The 19053-nt window shown below is 36.2% G+C and overlaps 1 protein-coding gene across 2 annotated transcripts in view; it reads left to right on the top strand.

The window, feature by feature from the left end:
• The window catches only part of pappa (pregnancy-associated plasma protein A, pappalysin 1), a 121795-nt gene that overhangs the window by 10356 nt on the left and 92386 nt on the right, over positions 1-19053 (top strand). For both annotated transcript variants that reach the window (XM_015392666.1, XM_015392676.1), the window contains exons 2-6: positions 3374-4478; positions 15226-15371; positions 15727-16020; positions 18029-18221; positions 18464-18585. In XM_015392666.1, coding sequence (XP_015248152.1) covers positions 3374-4478; positions 15226-15371; positions 15727-16020; positions 18029-18221; positions 18464-18585 — 1860 coding nt within the window. The remainder of the gene's footprint in view (positions 1-3373; positions 4479-15225; positions 15372-15726; positions 16021-18028; positions 18222-18463; positions 18586-19053) is intronic.

The raw sequence follows: 19053 nt of genomic DNA, 5'->3' as shown, positions 1-19053 counted from the left end.
TATATATATATATATATATATCCATGTGGCTATGCTGAGCTGATAAGGCAGACCATACTGCTTCAATAATGGCCCCAAGGTTGTCATCATTAGCAACTTGGATCCATTTTTTTTTTGACGTTTCTCGGAATGTTCATAGTTAAATAATGCCTTAAGACAAGGAAGGCTAAACTTGTAGCCTTTTTCCTGGAAACATCTGTATGTGATGGTGGTTCAAGTATACTGATTCTAGACTCAACCAATGCCTTGTGAATCTGTAAATCCCAAATCCTTAAATTGGCATTGCTAACCAGAACCTTAAGGCTGCAGTTTTGTCTACTGTGTTCGCACCATTTGAATTCCAATTTATTTTTTATTAACATCCTTAGGAAGAGCACTCTGAACACAGCCAACTGTGTTTTGATTTGGATTTTTTTTTTATTTGAACAACCCAATATTCCCCATGAGCTTGGAAGACGGATACTTGGGACATGCTCCAGCATTGGAAAATTTACATACCAGTCACTACGTTCATTAACAAGGAAAACTGGAGATCCCATTCTAGCAAAGTGGTAAAATTTGTGGTTCCTAATTTGCAAAATTTATTATCTTGACTGACATAAGTTGTCAGTCAAGGTTCTGTAAGCCATTTACTCCTGGCTGACAGAATCAATGAGAATGGTAAGGAGAGAGGAGGAGGTCTGGTCAGCATTCCCCCTAGACTCCCCCTAGACTGTCTCCAACAACCTGTACTGGTTGTTGGAGACAGAAGTACTTTACCAAAAAATAACACCACTCTTAATGTCTTCCAACCAATGCAATAAGCTGTTACAGTGCTGGACAATTAATTGAGAGACAGATAGTTGCATCATAGATGACCTTAGAGAAGTTATTACACATCCCACAGCTGTTTGACGTTGTAACCACCACTGCTTTGAACAAACGTAGTGTTCCTCCCCCTGCTTTTTTTGGGGGACAGTTCTCCCATTTCTGTTGTTGCATTTATGCATAAACATACATATATTGGGGATTTGGGAATTGCTGAAATCTTAAATATCAACGAAAGGTTTCCAATACTATTTCAGATGATTGAGGTACTTTAAAGTACTTCTGCACCACAATTATTTTACCCAATACTGACAAATAGAAGTTTGACTTCTTTCAGTAGAGCGAAAGTTTGGCTCATTAGTCTAAGAGCATGTCACCTGTAGGAGAATGTCCACAAAAAATGGAATTTACACAACCCAGAAGACGCAAAATCACACAACTGGAACAGCTAGTTCTCTTTCCAAGTGTTATGCAAACTCTGTTGTGCCTTTTTAGTTTTTGCATCTGGGTTATGCTGGGCTATCCCACATCAAAAAGGAGGAAAAATAAATCACACAAAAAAATGGTGGCAGTCTTCCATGACCTGCATGAGATAATTATATGCAGACCTCGGCGGATATTTGCTGTGATAAAGATATACCTTAATGCTTGTATGCAGTGTGATGTTTCAAACAGAAACATTGTAACTTAATCCTATCTTGTTTTTTTGCCCTTTTCAGTACTCAAAAGCAATGTGAAGGTGATATTTTAAGAATTAAACTAAAAGGGGGATAAATAAACTTGAGATTATGGTTAAATAAACTATGTCTAAAATTTGAGAAGCATCTGTGGATATAATTAGCCTCAACTAGGACTCTTACATAGGTTGGGTGTAAGCACTTTTACAGCATATAGGAGCTAAATAATAGGTTCTTTTCTATATATTTTTTTCATTTTAAGATTTTTTTTCACTTCCCATTACCCATTTATTTGTGTCAGCTCTAGCGCCCATGGTGTTGGGTCTAGAGAAGTGTAGTGCGCTAGATTAATTGAGCATGGCAGAATGATGACAGCTGTTTACACAAGAAACCCTATGAGCATTTTAGCGCACCCTATAGCTCTGTGTATATGAGGTGAAAGATGGAAGGTTTTTTTCCCTTCCAACATTTTCAAAAGCCTGAACACACCATCCACCTGAGGATTGACCTCAATGCTGAACTAACTTCTAATGCTTTGAAGATTTGTATATAATACCAAGTTAGCGAATATATAATTTGGAATGTATTTAATTAGAAACAATAAGTATCCTATTGTGGTATAGATACCACCAGTGGTACCTGACTGTGTTTAGTGGTGCTCAGAAGAAAAGGTTGGTGTTACATATGCAAGAAATCCTTTAAATTAACATAGACAGCTGTAAGTTGGATTAATTGTTATACATTGATTTCACTAAATTATAAAATCTGCTTAAATCTTTAGTCAGTAGTGTTGAGCTTTTTTCAGTTTTGGAATTTCCGTTAAAATTGTCTTATTGTAAAATAAATGTTTCATCTTTCTTTCTCTTAGAGAACTAAAAATGTTGTAAAACTGTAATTTCAATTTATTCTTAAAGCTCTACACAGGGGGTACTTCAGATGTTTTTTTTTTCTCTTTTCAACTACAGTACTCTATTTGTGACCTCTGTTTTGCATCTTTATAATTAAAATATTTAAATGTTATGCTAAAACATTGTAAGTGCTGAGGTGGTGCCTGTTTATGAAGGTGTTAGAGCCACTGACTTAGAAAAAAGCAAAACCGACAATGGAACAAAGACATCCGGGTGGGAATGTGCTCAAGAACAGATTAAATCATCTCAATCATCATAAGCAAGTATAAAAAGTATTTACAGGCATCTCAAGTGTTGATCTCAATGGCAGCTGTTAAGAACACTTCATTGCTCTTGGAACTGGGTGTGTGGGTCAAAGATTGAGTGTCTCTTTGTGTGTAGGAATAATTATTTGAAAGCCCGTGAAGTGCCTCAAGGGCAGAGTCCAGCTCTATCACCTGTGAACACACAATTTCCACACTCTGAAAAGAACCTTTTTTAAGGTATTTCAGCATGCCCTGAACTAACAAACAAACAGTAAGTATTCAGAGATCCCCTAAGAAGTAAAAACACATTACCATCTTAAGGCTGACAGGTAGGGTCCAAGTGAAACAGGAAAAAAAGTGTTTCAGAGCCTCTACAAAAACAAGGCTTTAGCAGAAAACTAGCTGTTTCTGGCAACCCCCACTGGCAATAGACGCTTGCTCTTACAACTTTCAATATACTCAATGTTAACATAAACATATACAGGGGACATTTTCATGGGGTCTCCCCTAGATAAACATACACTTCCACCTAATTTGCTTGAGAGCATAGTTTTAGATATTAAAAGAACGAATCATTGCAAAGCCCTTCTTTCATATCTTACTAAAAAATGTGGTTATGCTTTAGGAAAAAAACTTCTTTGATCAATTTAGCAAAGAGAATTATAGAAAATCTATTTTAGAAGTTCCATCCTTAAGATAAAACTATTCATTTTACTTTTATTCTTTCTCTTTTCAGGACTTTATGACAAATGTTTCTACGCTTCCAGTGACAGAGGTTGGCTGCTTGGGATCCAGGCAGTTAGCGAACATGGAAACCGGGATCCTCGATTCTTCTTTTCCCTCAAAACTGACCGTGCTCACAAAGTGACCTCCATTTATGCTAACGCCCGTTATGTACCTAACCAATGGGCACATGTTGCGATCACATATGATGGTGTGTACATGAAGCTCTTTGTCAACGGGGCCCAAGTTGGTGTTAGCCGAGAGCAGTCGGGCGATATCTTCAGTCATTTAACTAAAAAATGCAAAGTGCTGATGATTGGCGGGAATGCACTCAATCACAATTACAGGGGTGCAGTTGAAAAAGTGGGTTTGTGGAGGCAAGCCCGTGGACAGAGAGATATCATAAGGGATATGCAAGGGCATGAAGACCCTGGAGACCTACCTCACTTAGTCATTCGTGAAACCTTTGAGCACCCAGGTCGCAAGTGGTTGACAGTTAAAGATGGTAATTTCCCTCAGCCAGAGAAGGGAGGCCCTGGACAACAAGGATTTGTCAGTAGAGATGGAGTGGGAAATAATGAAGGACTATTGGACACAACTCTAGAACCTCCAGCTTGTGGCCAAACTGTTTGTGACAACACTGATGTCATCAAAAACTACAACCTGCTTTGGACTTTCCGTAGGCCAAAGAAAGTACGATATCGTGTTGTAAATATTTGGGATGATGCAAAGAAGAGACCAACTGTATTAGACAACCAAATTATCTTGCAACACCAGAAGCTTAACGATGCCTTTAGTCCTTACAATATATCCTGGGAACTCAGCATTCATAATGTGACCAGCTCCTCCCTACGTGACCGCTTAATTCTTGCCAACTGTGATATTGGCAAAATTGGTAACGATGAATGCGACCCTGAATGTAATCATCCACTGACGGGGTTTGACGGAGGTGACTGTATATTTGGACATCCAACCAACTGTCCTAACCACAAACTGGGAAATGGAGTATGTGACACTGAATGTAACTGTGATCATTACTTCTACGATAACGGCGATTGTTGCAACCCCAATGTGACAGATGTGACCAAGACATGTATCAACAGTTCCTCTCCACACAAGTAAGAACCCTTGGTTTCAGTGTTTTTATAGTAGCATATTTTCTTCTTAAAAGCTGGTTCATAAACACATGACTTTAATTCGCTGCAAAGCTTTAACTCATTACAGCAGTCTGTGCTTAATTTTATGAATATTTTCACTGACATTACATGAAGCACATATTAAAGCCTCTAATGGCTTGCCTAAATCAAACAGCAATCCTTTTCCTACATCAATCTCTTAAGAAACGCTTTTATTTTTGGTCTGGCCTCACTGTTTCTTGACTGTTAGGGATGACGCTAACAGTAACCCAACTCCCAGGCTCTGTGGCCAAGAAATCCTCTCGGGTAGTAAGTCTAATCTAGCCTTGGCCTTGTCAGTATTCCACACTCAAGCAGGACAAAACAAATGCAAGAGGGTGGCTCTCCTGGTAGCAAATATAAGAGCCAGGCTAATCATTTTCTGTCTAGTTTTTAACAACGCTCCTTTCTTGTTTTTTTTACACCCAGTGGTCTTAATTAAGTTTGCTTGGTTGAAGATTGGAGCTGACTTGAAGGAAGTGATAAGTTAAACAGTGTGTAGAGTATTAGAGGTCAAAAATGAAAGGCCAACATGCCTCTTTCTTGTACAAAAAGAGATCGTTCTGGTTTTACACATCAAGAAAAAAGAGTTATCACCTGAATATTGCCAACTTAAAGCTTTTTCAGAGAAAAACACAGATGCATTTCTTGTGTGTTGTTGAACAAGTATCTTTAAGGGTAAACAATGGTCCCCGAAATCAAGGCAAATATTTGTTTTTGTGGTAGATTCATTGTGGTCTCTAGATGATGAGTAAAATTCTGTGAGGGAATATTCAGAGGAATTTCCTGTAAAAATGTTTTTGCCAGACCTCCAATAGCATGATTGTTTGTTTCTGGGCATGCTAAAACTCAGCTAAGCAAAGTAAGACATTTTTGTGGACAGCATATCAGAAAAGAGACAACAGTTACCAATATTTATCATGTCATATGAGGACATGTACATGATAAAAAAGTATCTAGGCAAAATTATTTTCCTCTGTTTTTCTACCTGATTATATTATTGGATAAGATAACTATTTTTAAGTGAAGCTAAGGTAGAAGTACATTCAGTTTTGTTTTTTACCTTTTGTAAGAGACAAAAAATGCAAATATTACCACAAATAGCTTAAAATTACATTTATTCACAATATAAAAATGTAAAAGAGGTATTTACCATTTTTTTCACATCTCATCATCTCACTGAATTGATATCCAACTTAATTATTACCAATTTTGCTTAAAATAACAGTGAGAGCAGATTTTTATTTTTAATATTTAAATCTCCTGCTATGAATTAAACCTAGTGTGTTGCAAAAGGATATAAATGTCACAAGATTTTTCTTGTTAAGAAATAGATATGATCTCCCTAAATGGTTGCTTATTTTGCTTTGATTATGGAATGTCTGGAGAGAGCTGTCCTACAAACAGTTCAACATTCCTCTTTAATTATGGAATTCTTGTTGAACAATGTACTGCACATGTAGAGAAACAATAGTTTAGAGGTTTAACTTCTCCTTTTTTACCATTTTCGTTTTACTTCTTATGAGCAATCTGTGTTTGACAGCACACCAAGTTGTAGACACATTTTATAAACAGGAACAAAGTTTTTTTTTAGGGCTAAGATAGGGTTACCGAGGTTATAATTATATCAATGTGAAATTAAAGGTGAAGTAAGACAATCAGCTGTGATGATCAAAGCCTTAACCTTTGATCAATACAACTTACTGTCAAGCAATGGAGGCCAGAATATATTCTGTCAACGGAGATAAACACAACACACGCTTTCCATTTTCNCTAGAGCTGAAAACTAACAATATAAAGTAGATTTGAGCAGATGTTTTTGGTTCCAAGCTTCAAATTAGAAGTTGAGGCCAAAATGCTCTTTTCACAGAGAGACAAAGCTATTTTGGCCTGTGGAGTTATAACAGACAAACCATTAATGATACAGCCATGATCTTTTCTGGCAATCACCGTTGGATGAAAATATTTCATATTGCTTATACAGACTTTGACTTCATGTGCCTTGTGTTCTCAGTGCTATTTACTGATGAAAACAATTACAACAGTTTTAGCATCTTCTTAACCACAAGGACTATTCAACATCGCTTTGTTCAAATTTACAAGGAATCAAACAAAAAACAACCAGGGCATTATTGTCATCTATGAGAACGGCTGACATGCTAGTCACTGGGTGCAGATTAACCATAACAGTTTTAACTCATTACTTGTGCAAATAGACCAAACAAACAAATGTTCTCCATTGTTTTGGAACTTATAGTGAAAATATCTCAAAACACTTCACAGACAAAAACAAGACAGATTATCAGGAGAGACAGTGAATCTATTACAGCCTTAATAGGATTTTTGGACAGAAAAGTCTGGCTTGGAGCTGCTTTGGGTCTGATAATCTATGTTGTTTTTTCTTTTGGCCCCTTCCACCCTGTGCCCCTCGTTGGTCGATACCTTTCACAGTGGCAGATTAATATATAGACCAGCTTTATGTCTTTTTCACGCCTTCCCTCTGCTGCAGTACAGTAGAAAGTTTATCTCTTGGTCCCATGGTGTCATTTTTTTACTCTTGGTCTAAACTTTAACCCTGTTCCGCATAAAATATACTTACGTACTTTGCCATTACCCTCAGGGATGTACTCTTCCCTGTTAGAATTTAGTGAAAAAAAAAAAAAAAGTAACTAGTGGGTTGTCTAAGTCTGAAGTAAGAATCCTTCATAGCAAGAGGACTTAGGAGAATGTTGGGATGCAGAGGAATTTGTTCTGGTTATGGCAGGACAACATATAGGTAAATATAAAAGTCGGTGACTGAAAATTAAGACACACCAAGGAATATAGCTGATGATGCCATGGTTAAACCATTGTGGTTCAGAAGTCAAAGAGGTCACTGATGAAGACTTTCTCACATTTTTGCCTAAGCTGTAGTAGTTTACAAGGGTATTCCCAGCTAACATAAGTCTCAAATTCTCAATGGATTCCGGTTTTCTTTTTTTATGCATTTGTTGTGAATGTGCTTTAAAAAAAATCCTAGAATGGACCCCATGTTATCCTTCCTAAGCAAGGAGTTCTAAGAGGACTCTACTGGAAAACTGAATAAGAAAGAGACGGTATAGTAATAAAACCAGAGATAAATGATGGCTTAAAAGGCTATGATGCTGACCAACCTGAATGATAGTGTAGCTAAAGACCCTTCTGATTTGAAAAAATGTTCTTGGCTGTTAGACTGTCATTGCAGTGCTAACTCACCGTGCTACCCTAACAACATGTATACGAGGCAAATTTATGGGCTCGTTTCAGTTTTATGTAGAGGTAAATGAAGGAAGTTTTAACCCCACACTTAATGTTTTTGGTATAAAAACATAAAATGGGTGATTTATGTATCTCTATCTTTGACTGCCCTGAAGAGAAGCTTTATTAAAGAGGCAAATCTTTCTTCGAGGATGTCACCTTTGTGTCCGTTCCTCTCCCAGCCCCTCTTTAAAATCCACTATCTTAGGGCCCTGTCACACTTTGGTGATTTGGCCAGCATATGCCTGACGTTCCCAGAATGTACTAAAATGCTGGCATATGCTGAACTTTCTATTTATTTTTTCAATTTTGGGGCGCATACATAGCATAATTATCTCATTATCACAAGTTCTTGTCTCGTATCATAACGAGTCAAGAACTTCTGTCCAATTACAGATTAACTTATGTATAAGGCATGGCAGCTTAATGCCCATGAAATGTCACAAGCCAGTGCCGTTGGGGGAGCAGTGATGCACCCGGAGGCGCCCAGTATGCATAAAAATATTTATCTAATCGCGGTATTAACCTACCTGCTGTGTACCGCTCACCAAATAAAAAAGTATAAATAGATAAAAAGAAAGAAAGAAGGTTTGCAGTCGCAGCAGATTCAGTATCATGTCTGCTTGGAAGTTTGTTGGTTGTAGTCGTGGGCGTGAATGCAGAGAGGATCCATCACACTCACCTTCTCCTTCACTGTAAGATGTGGATGCAGTCTGGAGGAGAACCGATGGTTTCCTCCTGTGAATCCGCTTTTATACCAAAACGCTGCCAATATGCCATACGTTACTAGAGCTGTAAGTTAGAAACATGTTCAGTGGTCATCTAGAAACGTCAAATATGTTATATGATGCAAATATGACTTGGAGTTAAGTTCTGATTAGTTATGCATAAGTTATGCTCAAATTACTCATAGGTTTTGGATAAGCTAGACGCCACGACTTATGAGTAACTTACACTTAACATATGTGAACGATCACATAACTATCCTGTAACTTATGGCCCACATGAGCATACACTGTCTGTCATACCTCAGAAAATTTTGAGCATGCTCAAAATTTCTCGACGTACATGCTGTATCTCGACGTGTGCCAGAATGTTTCAGCATGCTTCAGTGTATTTAAGTGTGCTCATAACTTAGACATAACGTACCCATAGGTTATCCAATGTATGCCACATTTTGGCCAGATTTTCCGTAGTTATGGCATACGCCAGTCTAAATCGTCAAGGTGTGACAAGGGCTTTAGTTTCCATTAAGTAACTGTTCTACTGGGTTGCTCCTCAAGTTGTGTAATTAAATATTGAGAAATCCCGCTCCTGTCAAGGGGCTCCAGTATAGGTATAGGCAGGCAGTTCAATGATTCAGCTCATTTAAATTTTAAAGATTGATACAAATATGTGATTTTTAATGTCCAAGATGTTAAAATATTTAGCTAATAATTTGTGTAAAACAGCACTGTATAACTTTTAGCCCCTAAAGTAACTGGCAAAAATGTTGTGTCAGAAAATGAAACAGTTTCCCTCAGGTTATGGAATAGCAAACCATTTTCGACCTGCAGACTAGGAGGACATGGAGTTGCTTCTAAAAACAAGGCCACATTCTCCTCTCAAGATGAACTAATACAATAGAGAATCAAACATTTTCTGATCAGGAAGTCTGCCATAAAGCGGTAGCCTGGCAAGCCAAAGTGATTTACAGTTTGTGCACCATATATGAGTCTGTAAACAAGGAGGAAGAGCCCTTTTTTAAAGCGTTGATGTCTAAGGGTGCAGCGGTGGTACAGGGGTTAAGTGGATGACCTTTGCCGCATGTCTTCCTCTTTCCTCTAATGCTATTTCTTGTCTGCCTACTTTCAAAAATAACAAAACAATTAATGTCATTAGAACCTAAAATGAGTTAAGATTTAGACTTGTGATTTATGATGTATATTTAGTTTGAAGCTACATATTTAGATTTAAAAAAACAGATTTAAAGTTATGAATATTAAAATTGACCATTTAGAATTTTCATTTGTAATTTTGCCATTAATTGTTAGAAAAGGGCAAAGAATATGGGAAAGTGTATTGAATGATAGAAATGTAACAGTTAAAAAGGTTTTGCTAAAATTTCACATTTTGAGTGTTGTAATAATGAATTATGCTTTTCACCGTTTGAGGGCTTAACTTTAGATCTCTGTTGCATCAGCTTCTTGCATGTAGCAGGCGCATAAGTGCTAACTAAACTAAAATGGTTAGATCTATGTCGATCTAAAGTAGAAATGCTAAGTTCATTCTTTTTTTCCTGAATTATCTTAGCCTCAAATCCTTTTGAAATAATGAAATTCCTTAAATTATAGGCAAAGGAAACCTAATAATATCCACTTTTCCCACTGTGCATCCAACTCTTTCAATATTCTGTTGCTTCTAGGTCAAAGACTGTGAGCTAAATAATGTCTTTCATACAAATGCAACATGGTACATTCACTTTTCTTAGGGCATGTCTACATTTTCTTTATTGAGTCACTTACAAAGCTTTCTTTAACCCTATTTGAAATTCTAGAAAAGAAAATTATCCAAAAATAAAACTAATCTTCACAGTAATAAATCATTTTAGGACACAACAATATTATAGAACTACAAAAATATTGTTGCTTTTTGCCTTGTCTGAAAAAGATGTTTTGACAACATTAGGTTTTTATAAAACAACCTTATTTACAATAAATTGGGGGGAAAAAAGAAAATATTCCTATGAGGTTTTTTGGGCAAAATCTGATACAGCAGCTCAAGAATTTTAGAGGGCTTTGGGGAAAACAGTTAAATGTATCTTAAAGGTCAAGTTTTAGGTGTGTGCGCCCATTTATAAGGCAAACATACACTGTGCCAGACCATAATATTAGACAGTTTTAATGTTCTAACAGAATCAAATGGCAATTGTTTTCACTGCAATAAGGAAATCGGCAAACAAAGTGGGACAGATTGAATACCAGATGGAATTAAGTCATCTCTTTTTTTCTCCGGGTTCTTGCTGTTTTAAAACCGCCATGTGAGGTTTTATGAGTAGTAAATGTGTTTACTGAAAAAAGTGAGCAGTCCCAAATGCAGCATCCTCATTAAAATTTAATTGTTCTCCCAGGTCCTGTGTTCCCATCAATGAAGTCAATTATTAGTAATGATTACTGTAGTTATTTATTTAGGAACTAATTATCCAAATAAACACTTTTCCAATCCACTCAAAGGGTGGATTTTAGTGAATAGCAATATGTATTTATTTGAAGACTTTTAGTTTAATGTCTGTATTGTTCAGATAATATTTTTTCTGGATGGAGGTGGTTTATACTTCATTTCCCCTTGTCTTAGTTCAAACTGAGTTGATTTTGAAAAAAAAATGTATTGGTGTCTAATGCTGTTTTTTTTTTTTTTTCAATTATTAAACAATAGTAACAGAGTTCAAATTAATGTAAAAAAAATACTAGAAAAATTAACTTTTTTCTAAAGTACTAGAGTTACAAGCTGTCAAACCTCATCTCTCGTCTTTATGTCATCACAGAAGTGGTATAAAACTTTGTAAAATCCACACTTAAATAAAAAAAAAAAATATTCAATAACTTAAAACCTTATTGCAGTAACAACTCATAAAAATCTTTTTTTTCTAGTCAGCCATTAAGAGCAGGAGTAAATATAAAGAGCGCATTCCAAGATTAACTTGGTTCACAGAAGGTATGAGTCATTGAAAATACCCTTTTATCCTGTATTTACTTGAGTTCACTTAAAAGAAATGGAGTGATATAGAGTTAAAGAAAAAATCAACATCCACTGGTACAGATTATGTGCTGCATTGCACAAAACATGTTGCAGTAAAAATATGTCTATGTTCTAACATTAATGCAAGATTAGAACTAAGGTAAAAACAATAAGGCAAAAAAAAAAAAAAAATGAGGCGAAGAAAATGTTTTTGCAAAACAACATTTATTTTATGTTGTCAGTAAGTTACATTCTTCCAGTTATTGCTGCTGTATTCCCTGTCTTAGCAATGTGTTGATAAAAATTTACTTGAAATTCTGTCTCAGTGTTAACATGTTTGTCTTTTAAGTTGTCTATTGTTTTATCAAAATGAGCAGACATTTCTAAAGAGGTAGGGTGGATGAAATAACTAGTTCTGCTCTTTTTTTGTAGAAACTAGTTATTCCTTGATGAAGAAAATCTTATGAGGTCAGGTAAAATATAAGCACAAAATGAAAAGGCAGGCAAGTGGGTCATCCAAACTAGGTCAAAACATTTGAAGAATATATCTATTATGTGACTTTGTGGCCGATTTGTTATGTTTTCCTTTTGGTCATCTATCTTTATCCACTAGATGTGTGTCCTAAAATAAACTATCAATATCACAGCATAAGCAACAGATTTCCAGGCTCTTGCAAGAAGACTGATTTTGTTGACTCTGTTTACCAGGACTACGAGCCAGACTCGGAAAAAATATGCTCACAAAATGAATGACAGTTTCACTGCTGTGAAGATCTCATTATGTTGAGTGATTGCAATCATTACCGTTACCCTTACTATTCTCCAGGCCTTACTCTAAACATTAGGTCATGAACAGGAAGGCATTAGACTACCTGAACAATAATTGAAGTCTCGGGTGACTTTTATGAGTCAGGCTGCTCTGAGGTGCTTTCAGAATACAAAAAAAAATAAAAAAAATCTTGAGATGCTACACTGAAAATTAAGGGAAAATAAAAGGAAATAGCTGCAATAGAACAAAGTATAGTATAGAGGAAGTAATAATACATCACACAAAACAATACTATTGCTTTGTGGAATCTATTATGCATTTTTAAGGACTGTGGTTCTCTGTTCAGGTGATGTTACTTCATCAAGCCTTTTGTAATATAGCATCCAAACTACACAAAAAGTATTAAAAGTATGTCTGATTCCTGCTTATTATATTGGGTCAATATCGGCCTTGGTCCATCAGCAATATTGGTCATGTATCGGGATGTGAAAAAGTTGTATCGGGACATCCCTAATTCATAACCACCACAAAAGGTTTCTGTTTGAACTAGCCTGCCAATTTGGGTCCTTTATATTTATCTATGCTTTAGCTCTCTATTTCTTTTTTTTTTATATATATATTTTTTCACTTCACTTACACCGTAGTGTGTTTATGTATAGCAAAGCCAAATGAACATTTTTTTATATAAAAAGTCAGTATTTATTTATTAATTAGCCATCTTTCTTCACATTGACTATGTTTCTTTCTAACATTTTTTAGATAAAACACAAAATATAATCAAATCTATAAATAAATGTATATGTTAAGTCTATTTCTACAGCCTATACCTATACATAAATGTTATATTTATATGTAATTATTAAATGTATATCTTACATCCTCTTTCCATTGGCATTTTGAAGGCCTAGATGTGTGGCCGTGAATTGATCTTTTAAAGGGGCTTATATAGATTTAACATTTAGAATAGGTTTAAGATTTATATTTATATCTAAGATATATATTTAAGATAAATAGAGAGATTCCGATTAGATTTAAGATAAAATATATATATATATGTATATATATATATATATATATATACATATATATATTAAGATTTAAGAATAAGATATTATATTAAAGAGTTAGATTTAAATAGAAGATAAAGATTTTGTTTTAAAATGATTAAGATATAAATGTAGAGGTTGTTGACATAGATACAACATTTACATTTAGGGTTTGCCAATAAAAGTTACAAAAAGAGCATTAAAGGTGAAGAAAGAACAGAAATGTGATATGGTGGTCAAGAACCATGGCCTCAAACTTGGAGGAGCTGATCCTCATCCTGGCTGCTTCTCGTTCCTCTGTGAACCAACCTGGCACGTGCTGTAGGTCATGGCAGGAGGAAGCCAGCAGAACCATATCATCTGTAAAAAGTAGGGACAAAATCTGCTGGTAACCAAACTAGACCCACTTCGGCCTTTGGCTGCTAGATATGCTATCAATACAGATTCTGAACAGGACTGGTGAGAGATGGCAGCCCTGCTGGAAGCTAATATGCCCAGGGAATGGCCTGGCTAGTTGGCAAACTACTGACCGAACTCTTGCTCCAATAATGCAGGGACCAGATGGCCCCTTGTAAAGAACCCCCCACCTCTATATTCCTGGACCGCCCTCACAGACCACCATGAGGGATGAAGATGAATTCCTTCTACGGGTACACAAAATACCTTTGGACCAGTGGGGCAAACTCCCATGAGCCCTCAAGCGCCCTGCAGAGGGTGTAGGGCTGGTCCAGTGATTCAGAGTTGGGACAAAACTATACTTCTCCTCGTGAAGCCGAGGTTCAACAACACTTCAGCAGATGCCTTCCCAATGAAGCTGGGAAGTGTGATCCCCCTTGCAATTGGAACACAACCTCTGGTTCCCTTGTTTAGGAAGGGGAACCACCATCTCGCTCTGCTATGTGATGTTAAAGAGGGATATCAGCAACAATAACCCAACAACATCCAGTCCAAACGTACTCGGGGCAGATCTTATTCGCTCCTGAAACCTTGCCACCATGGAAATTTATTACCACCTTGAACAAGACTGAGCTTCCAGTCTCTGCTTTGACCATGGAAGGTGTGGCTGCTGTGTTTAGGATATCCTCACAGTATTCCTTCCTCTGTCAGAAAATATCATTAGTTGTGGTCAGCAGCTCTCTGAGAAATTGAACAAACAGGGTGCTACTTCTTCCTAATACTGGAGGTTTTTTACACAAGCTAACCATGTGTTATGGCTTACCTTTTATTTTATGTTTGTCGTCAACGTTTTTACATGTCAGCCAGTGTGCATCAAGTTTCAGTGGAGTTTGGGGCAGAACTATAAGTGGCTTTGTCCTTTTCATTCAAAATTTCTGGAGATAAGACTCACAACTCAAACAAAGACGCCTTAAAAGGTAGAGTTTGGTCCCGAAGAGTACAGATGTAGAACTGCAATTGGTTGCAGAATCTAATTTCACTTTGTCTCTGCATTGAGTTTTTATGCATTAAGTTTTTATGTATTAGAATGCAATGGCTTGATATAAACTGAATAAAATTTTTTGTAGTGATTTAATGCCAAATAAATTAAATAATCTAAATTGCATAAAAAAGGGAACATAGGAACATATATCTTCTGATGCTGATGAGGAGAAACGTTCTATATTACTTGCTCTCAGTCAAAGCTTATAGTTTTAAGCGGGCTTGAATCACTAATGTTGATTTATATTTATTTTTTACCTTTTGTTCAGATCAGCAGAGAACTGTTTGAAGTGTTTTTTTTAAATAATTATGTATATTTCCTTTTTGCTTTGTGTTTAATTCCACTAAAGCCTTAGGAAACATTTCAGTCCTAGAAAAAACATTTTTGCCTCTAGAACTATTTAGTTTAAGTTAAATTGTCTTTTTTTTCTCCTTTATTTTCCAGAGCCTTTTTGGATATGAAAGAGCTGAAAGAGATTCTACACTTGGATGGTTCAACTCACCTGAATGTCTTCTTTGCCAATTCTTCTGATGAAGACCTGGCAGGGGTTGCCACTTGGCCCTGGGACAAAGAGGCCCTTACATATTTGGGTAGAAAATAAGCAAAAGCACAGACACACATTCATGCAGTATTACACCTCCCAATTGAAATTTTAAATACATTATATACATTCAGACATCCCATGTACTTCCTAAATTGTTAAGTTTCACACAGTAAAACAGTTAGTTTTAAACAGTAAAACAGTCAAAACCACAAGTAGCATTTATCTCCATCACATCTCTAATATGGAAGAAGGTGAGGTAGAAGTCAGTAGAATAGATCCCCTTTGTTGTCGAAACTGTGGGACCCCATCAGCAATGTGCTGTCTGACTCTTTGTAAAACCCAGTTTTACAAAACAAACAATATGCACTTGTTTTATGCATAAATTTTTTTTTCTTTCATAGGAGGAATGGTGCTCAATCCCTCTTTTTATGGAACATTTGGTCACACCGACACAATGGTCCACGAGATTGGACATACCCTTGGATTATACCATGTGTTTCGGGGCATATCAGAGATTGACTCCTGCAATGATGTCTGTTTGGAAACCGAGCCCTCGATGGAGACTGGAGACCTCTGTGCAGACACTAACCCCACCCCAAAGTACAAAGAGTGCAATGATCCCGAACCAGGCAATGAAACCTGTGGCCATCAGCACTTCACACACACCCCGTTTAACAATTACATGAGCTACACAGGTGAGTTTATGAGTCTTATGGATTCAAACTTCTTACAGGTGCAAAATTTAGAGTTCACTTGAAAAGGATTACCACAGGAGAATTAGCAGAATTTCTGAAGTATATGTACATATTAAGCAAAATGCTAAATTTAGTTTTTAAAAAACAAAACAAAAACACTGAAATAACTCAACAGCAGGGAAAAACATTATTCTTTCTTGAATTATACCAGAGTCATTTTTTTCCCTAATCCTTGGAAAAGCTATACTGCTAAATACAAACACGTGGCTCTCTTTAATCATATGGGCCTTTAAAATGATTTATTACCTTTCTTTTTCTTTCTGTTTAAAAAAAAAAAAATCAGTTTCTAAAACTTTTGCTTTTACAAAACAATTACTTCCATGCTGGTTTTGTGTTGTTTTTTTATCTTGCTTCTACTGTACCATCTTCTTTTGAAATCGGGGATCAGATCAAAATGATTTGATGTAGTATCTTAAAATGTATCCATACAGCTAACCTGTACACATTTTCTCAATGTATATATAGTTTATTTGTATTTCCTGTAATATAGCAACAGAAAGTGGTGCAAAAATTATATCGTGAGAAGAAAAGAATATATGGCTACGGAAACCGAAAGCGGTCATACTGGACTTTTTTTTTCTCCTTTGCCGTCTCGAGATAAGGACATAACTATCTCATTATCACTATTAAACCACTAATTGTTTTCACGAGATTACAAGATAATTATCTCATTATTTTAAAGAAAACAGTTATTGATTTCTGGAGATAACGAGAAGATTAACCTGTATGAGTAATGAATAGGCCTGGCTAACAGCCCTGGATTCCCAGTCCATCCATGCCTGCCGTTGCCCCTAGTTTTGCAGTTGCGGTACGGCGTGTGCACACATACTCATATTGTCAGGTCGTGGTGGGTGATAGGATTGCATGGAATACAATAGAAACAAATCTGACTGTTTTTTGATGAAACTCTTTAATCTGGATTCATTTTGGGGTTTAATGCATCTTATACCGGTTAAAGACGTAACACCAGGGCTGTTAACAAAACATAGCTTAGGCGTAGGTCTTATTGCTTGTAAATCAGAAGTGGAAGCAAATCATCAAACCGACAACGTCATCTTGTTACCCTAAAGTTAAACACATGATTATTTACAGAATTACACATAGCCTGCCATGACTTATACTCATAAATAATCTCCTGTTGTTGTGATATTGAAGGATGTAATCACTTTTACACACACACATCATCTCGTTACCACGAGAAAACAGCTTTCTAATGAGAAAATTATCAACTCGTTTTCTCGAGAAAACCACTGTGACAAATTATTGGAGGTACACGGCCGCTCTTGGCTTCCGTATATGGCTTTTCTTTTTTTTTACAAAGAACAATCTAGCCTTAATTTGAACTTAGCCCATCTAAGCGAACATTTCCCCTATGTGCCACGTCAAAGTTGCTCTCTTACTGTAGGGTGGAAATTCTCCCCAGTCTTAGTAAAGTCTCTTCTCTAAACTTTAGATCCTGAACTGTTTTAGTTAAACCTTGGTTTTCAGGATGATGTTTGTTTGATCTTTTTGCTATCCTCTGAAAAATTCAAAGAACATCTGTATTGGAAGCATATAAGAGAAATGTAAATTTCACTTACTAATCAGATGACATGAACCAATCTGTTCTAATGGAATATATTTAGAGGTAAAGGGGGCTGTATACAAATGTTCAATATTCAATTCAGATTTCTATTTATAAAGATTGCGACAAATTGAGTAGTTGAAAATCACATTTAATTTCCCTCTTGCTTCATAATTATGTGCTCCTTTTTTGTTTTTGGATTGCATGAAAAAACCAATACAAGAAATTAAGAGTTCTAGTTGTAAGGTGCCAAAATGTGAAGTTGAAATGTTACAAATACTTTCACACATGTTATCCAGCATTCACAGCTGTTGTTCTGTAAAAAAAAACACAAATGCAACAGTCCCCAATCTTACCTTCATGAGTCTACTATTTAACCCACAGATGATGCTTGTACAAATTCATTCACATTAAACCAGATGGCTAGGATGCACTGCTACTTGGACCTCATCTACCAGACATGGCAACCAACCTACAAACCTCCTCCAGTGGTGATGGCACCTCGAGTAGTTGAGCAACATCACAACTCTTTCACCCTGGAATGGTTTCCACCAATTTCTGGACAGTTTTACGACAGGTGAAACAAACTACTGCTCACAATATCACAAATAGATGTTGGGATTCATAAAGGTTACATAAATAAACCTTTGACTTGATTTTAGAGGGTGACACTGCATTTAGATAGTATAGTTTATAGAGACCAAAACTTCTAAATATAGTCTCTTGGTGACTTGTATTACTTTATTTGTATGCATTCTGTTTTATATTTTTTCGATCTGTATCTAAGTTGGTTGTTGTTCTTGGTTGTTGGTTTCCTAGAGAAGTGGGATCAGTGTGTGATAAATGCACTGAAGGGAGAGTTCTACTGCAGTACGCCTCTAACTCTTCATCACCAAGACCATGCGACCCTTCAGGACACTGGTCCCCCAGAGAAGCTGAAGGTAAAATACAATAAACCATTTCAAATGATTTCAAGTTAAACTACATATTAGGCTAATGCAACTGAAAGGTTTTTTTTTGGTCAGATGTTGAATGAGTCTTTGGAAAATTCATCAAATGCATTTTACTAATACATGACAGTTGTGAGTCACTTTCTTCACTTTGTTTGCTAATTTGAAGTCCAAAAAGTGAAATAACATCCGGCTTTGATCTGGTGTTTAAGACCAGTTATGTGATTTAAAGTCTATCTGATATGAGATTTATGGGTTAATACTGTACTACATACAAACATTTTTGAACCTGACTCGAACCCAAAATGATGACTCATTGGATTCATGACTTTTGAAGAAATATAGAGGGATCAGATAGGTTTCTAATTACTATTTTAAAATACTTTTTTTATTATTCAAATTTATCAGTTTGAACTGCAGATAACGAAAACACCATAATAGGGCCGGATTTATCAAGAT

This window comes from Cyprinodon variegatus, unplaced genomic scaffold, assembly GCF_000732505.1.
Source record: "Cyprinodon variegatus isolate N-32 unplaced genomic scaffold, C_variegatus-1.0 Scaffold23, whole genome shotgun sequence".
Taxonomy (NCBI): Eukaryota; Metazoa; Chordata; class Actinopteri; order Cyprinodontiformes; family Cyprinodontidae; genus Cyprinodon; species Cyprinodon variegatus.
Note: the sequence above shows the minus strand (reverse complement) of the source record. Positions and strands in the feature narration are given on the sequence as shown.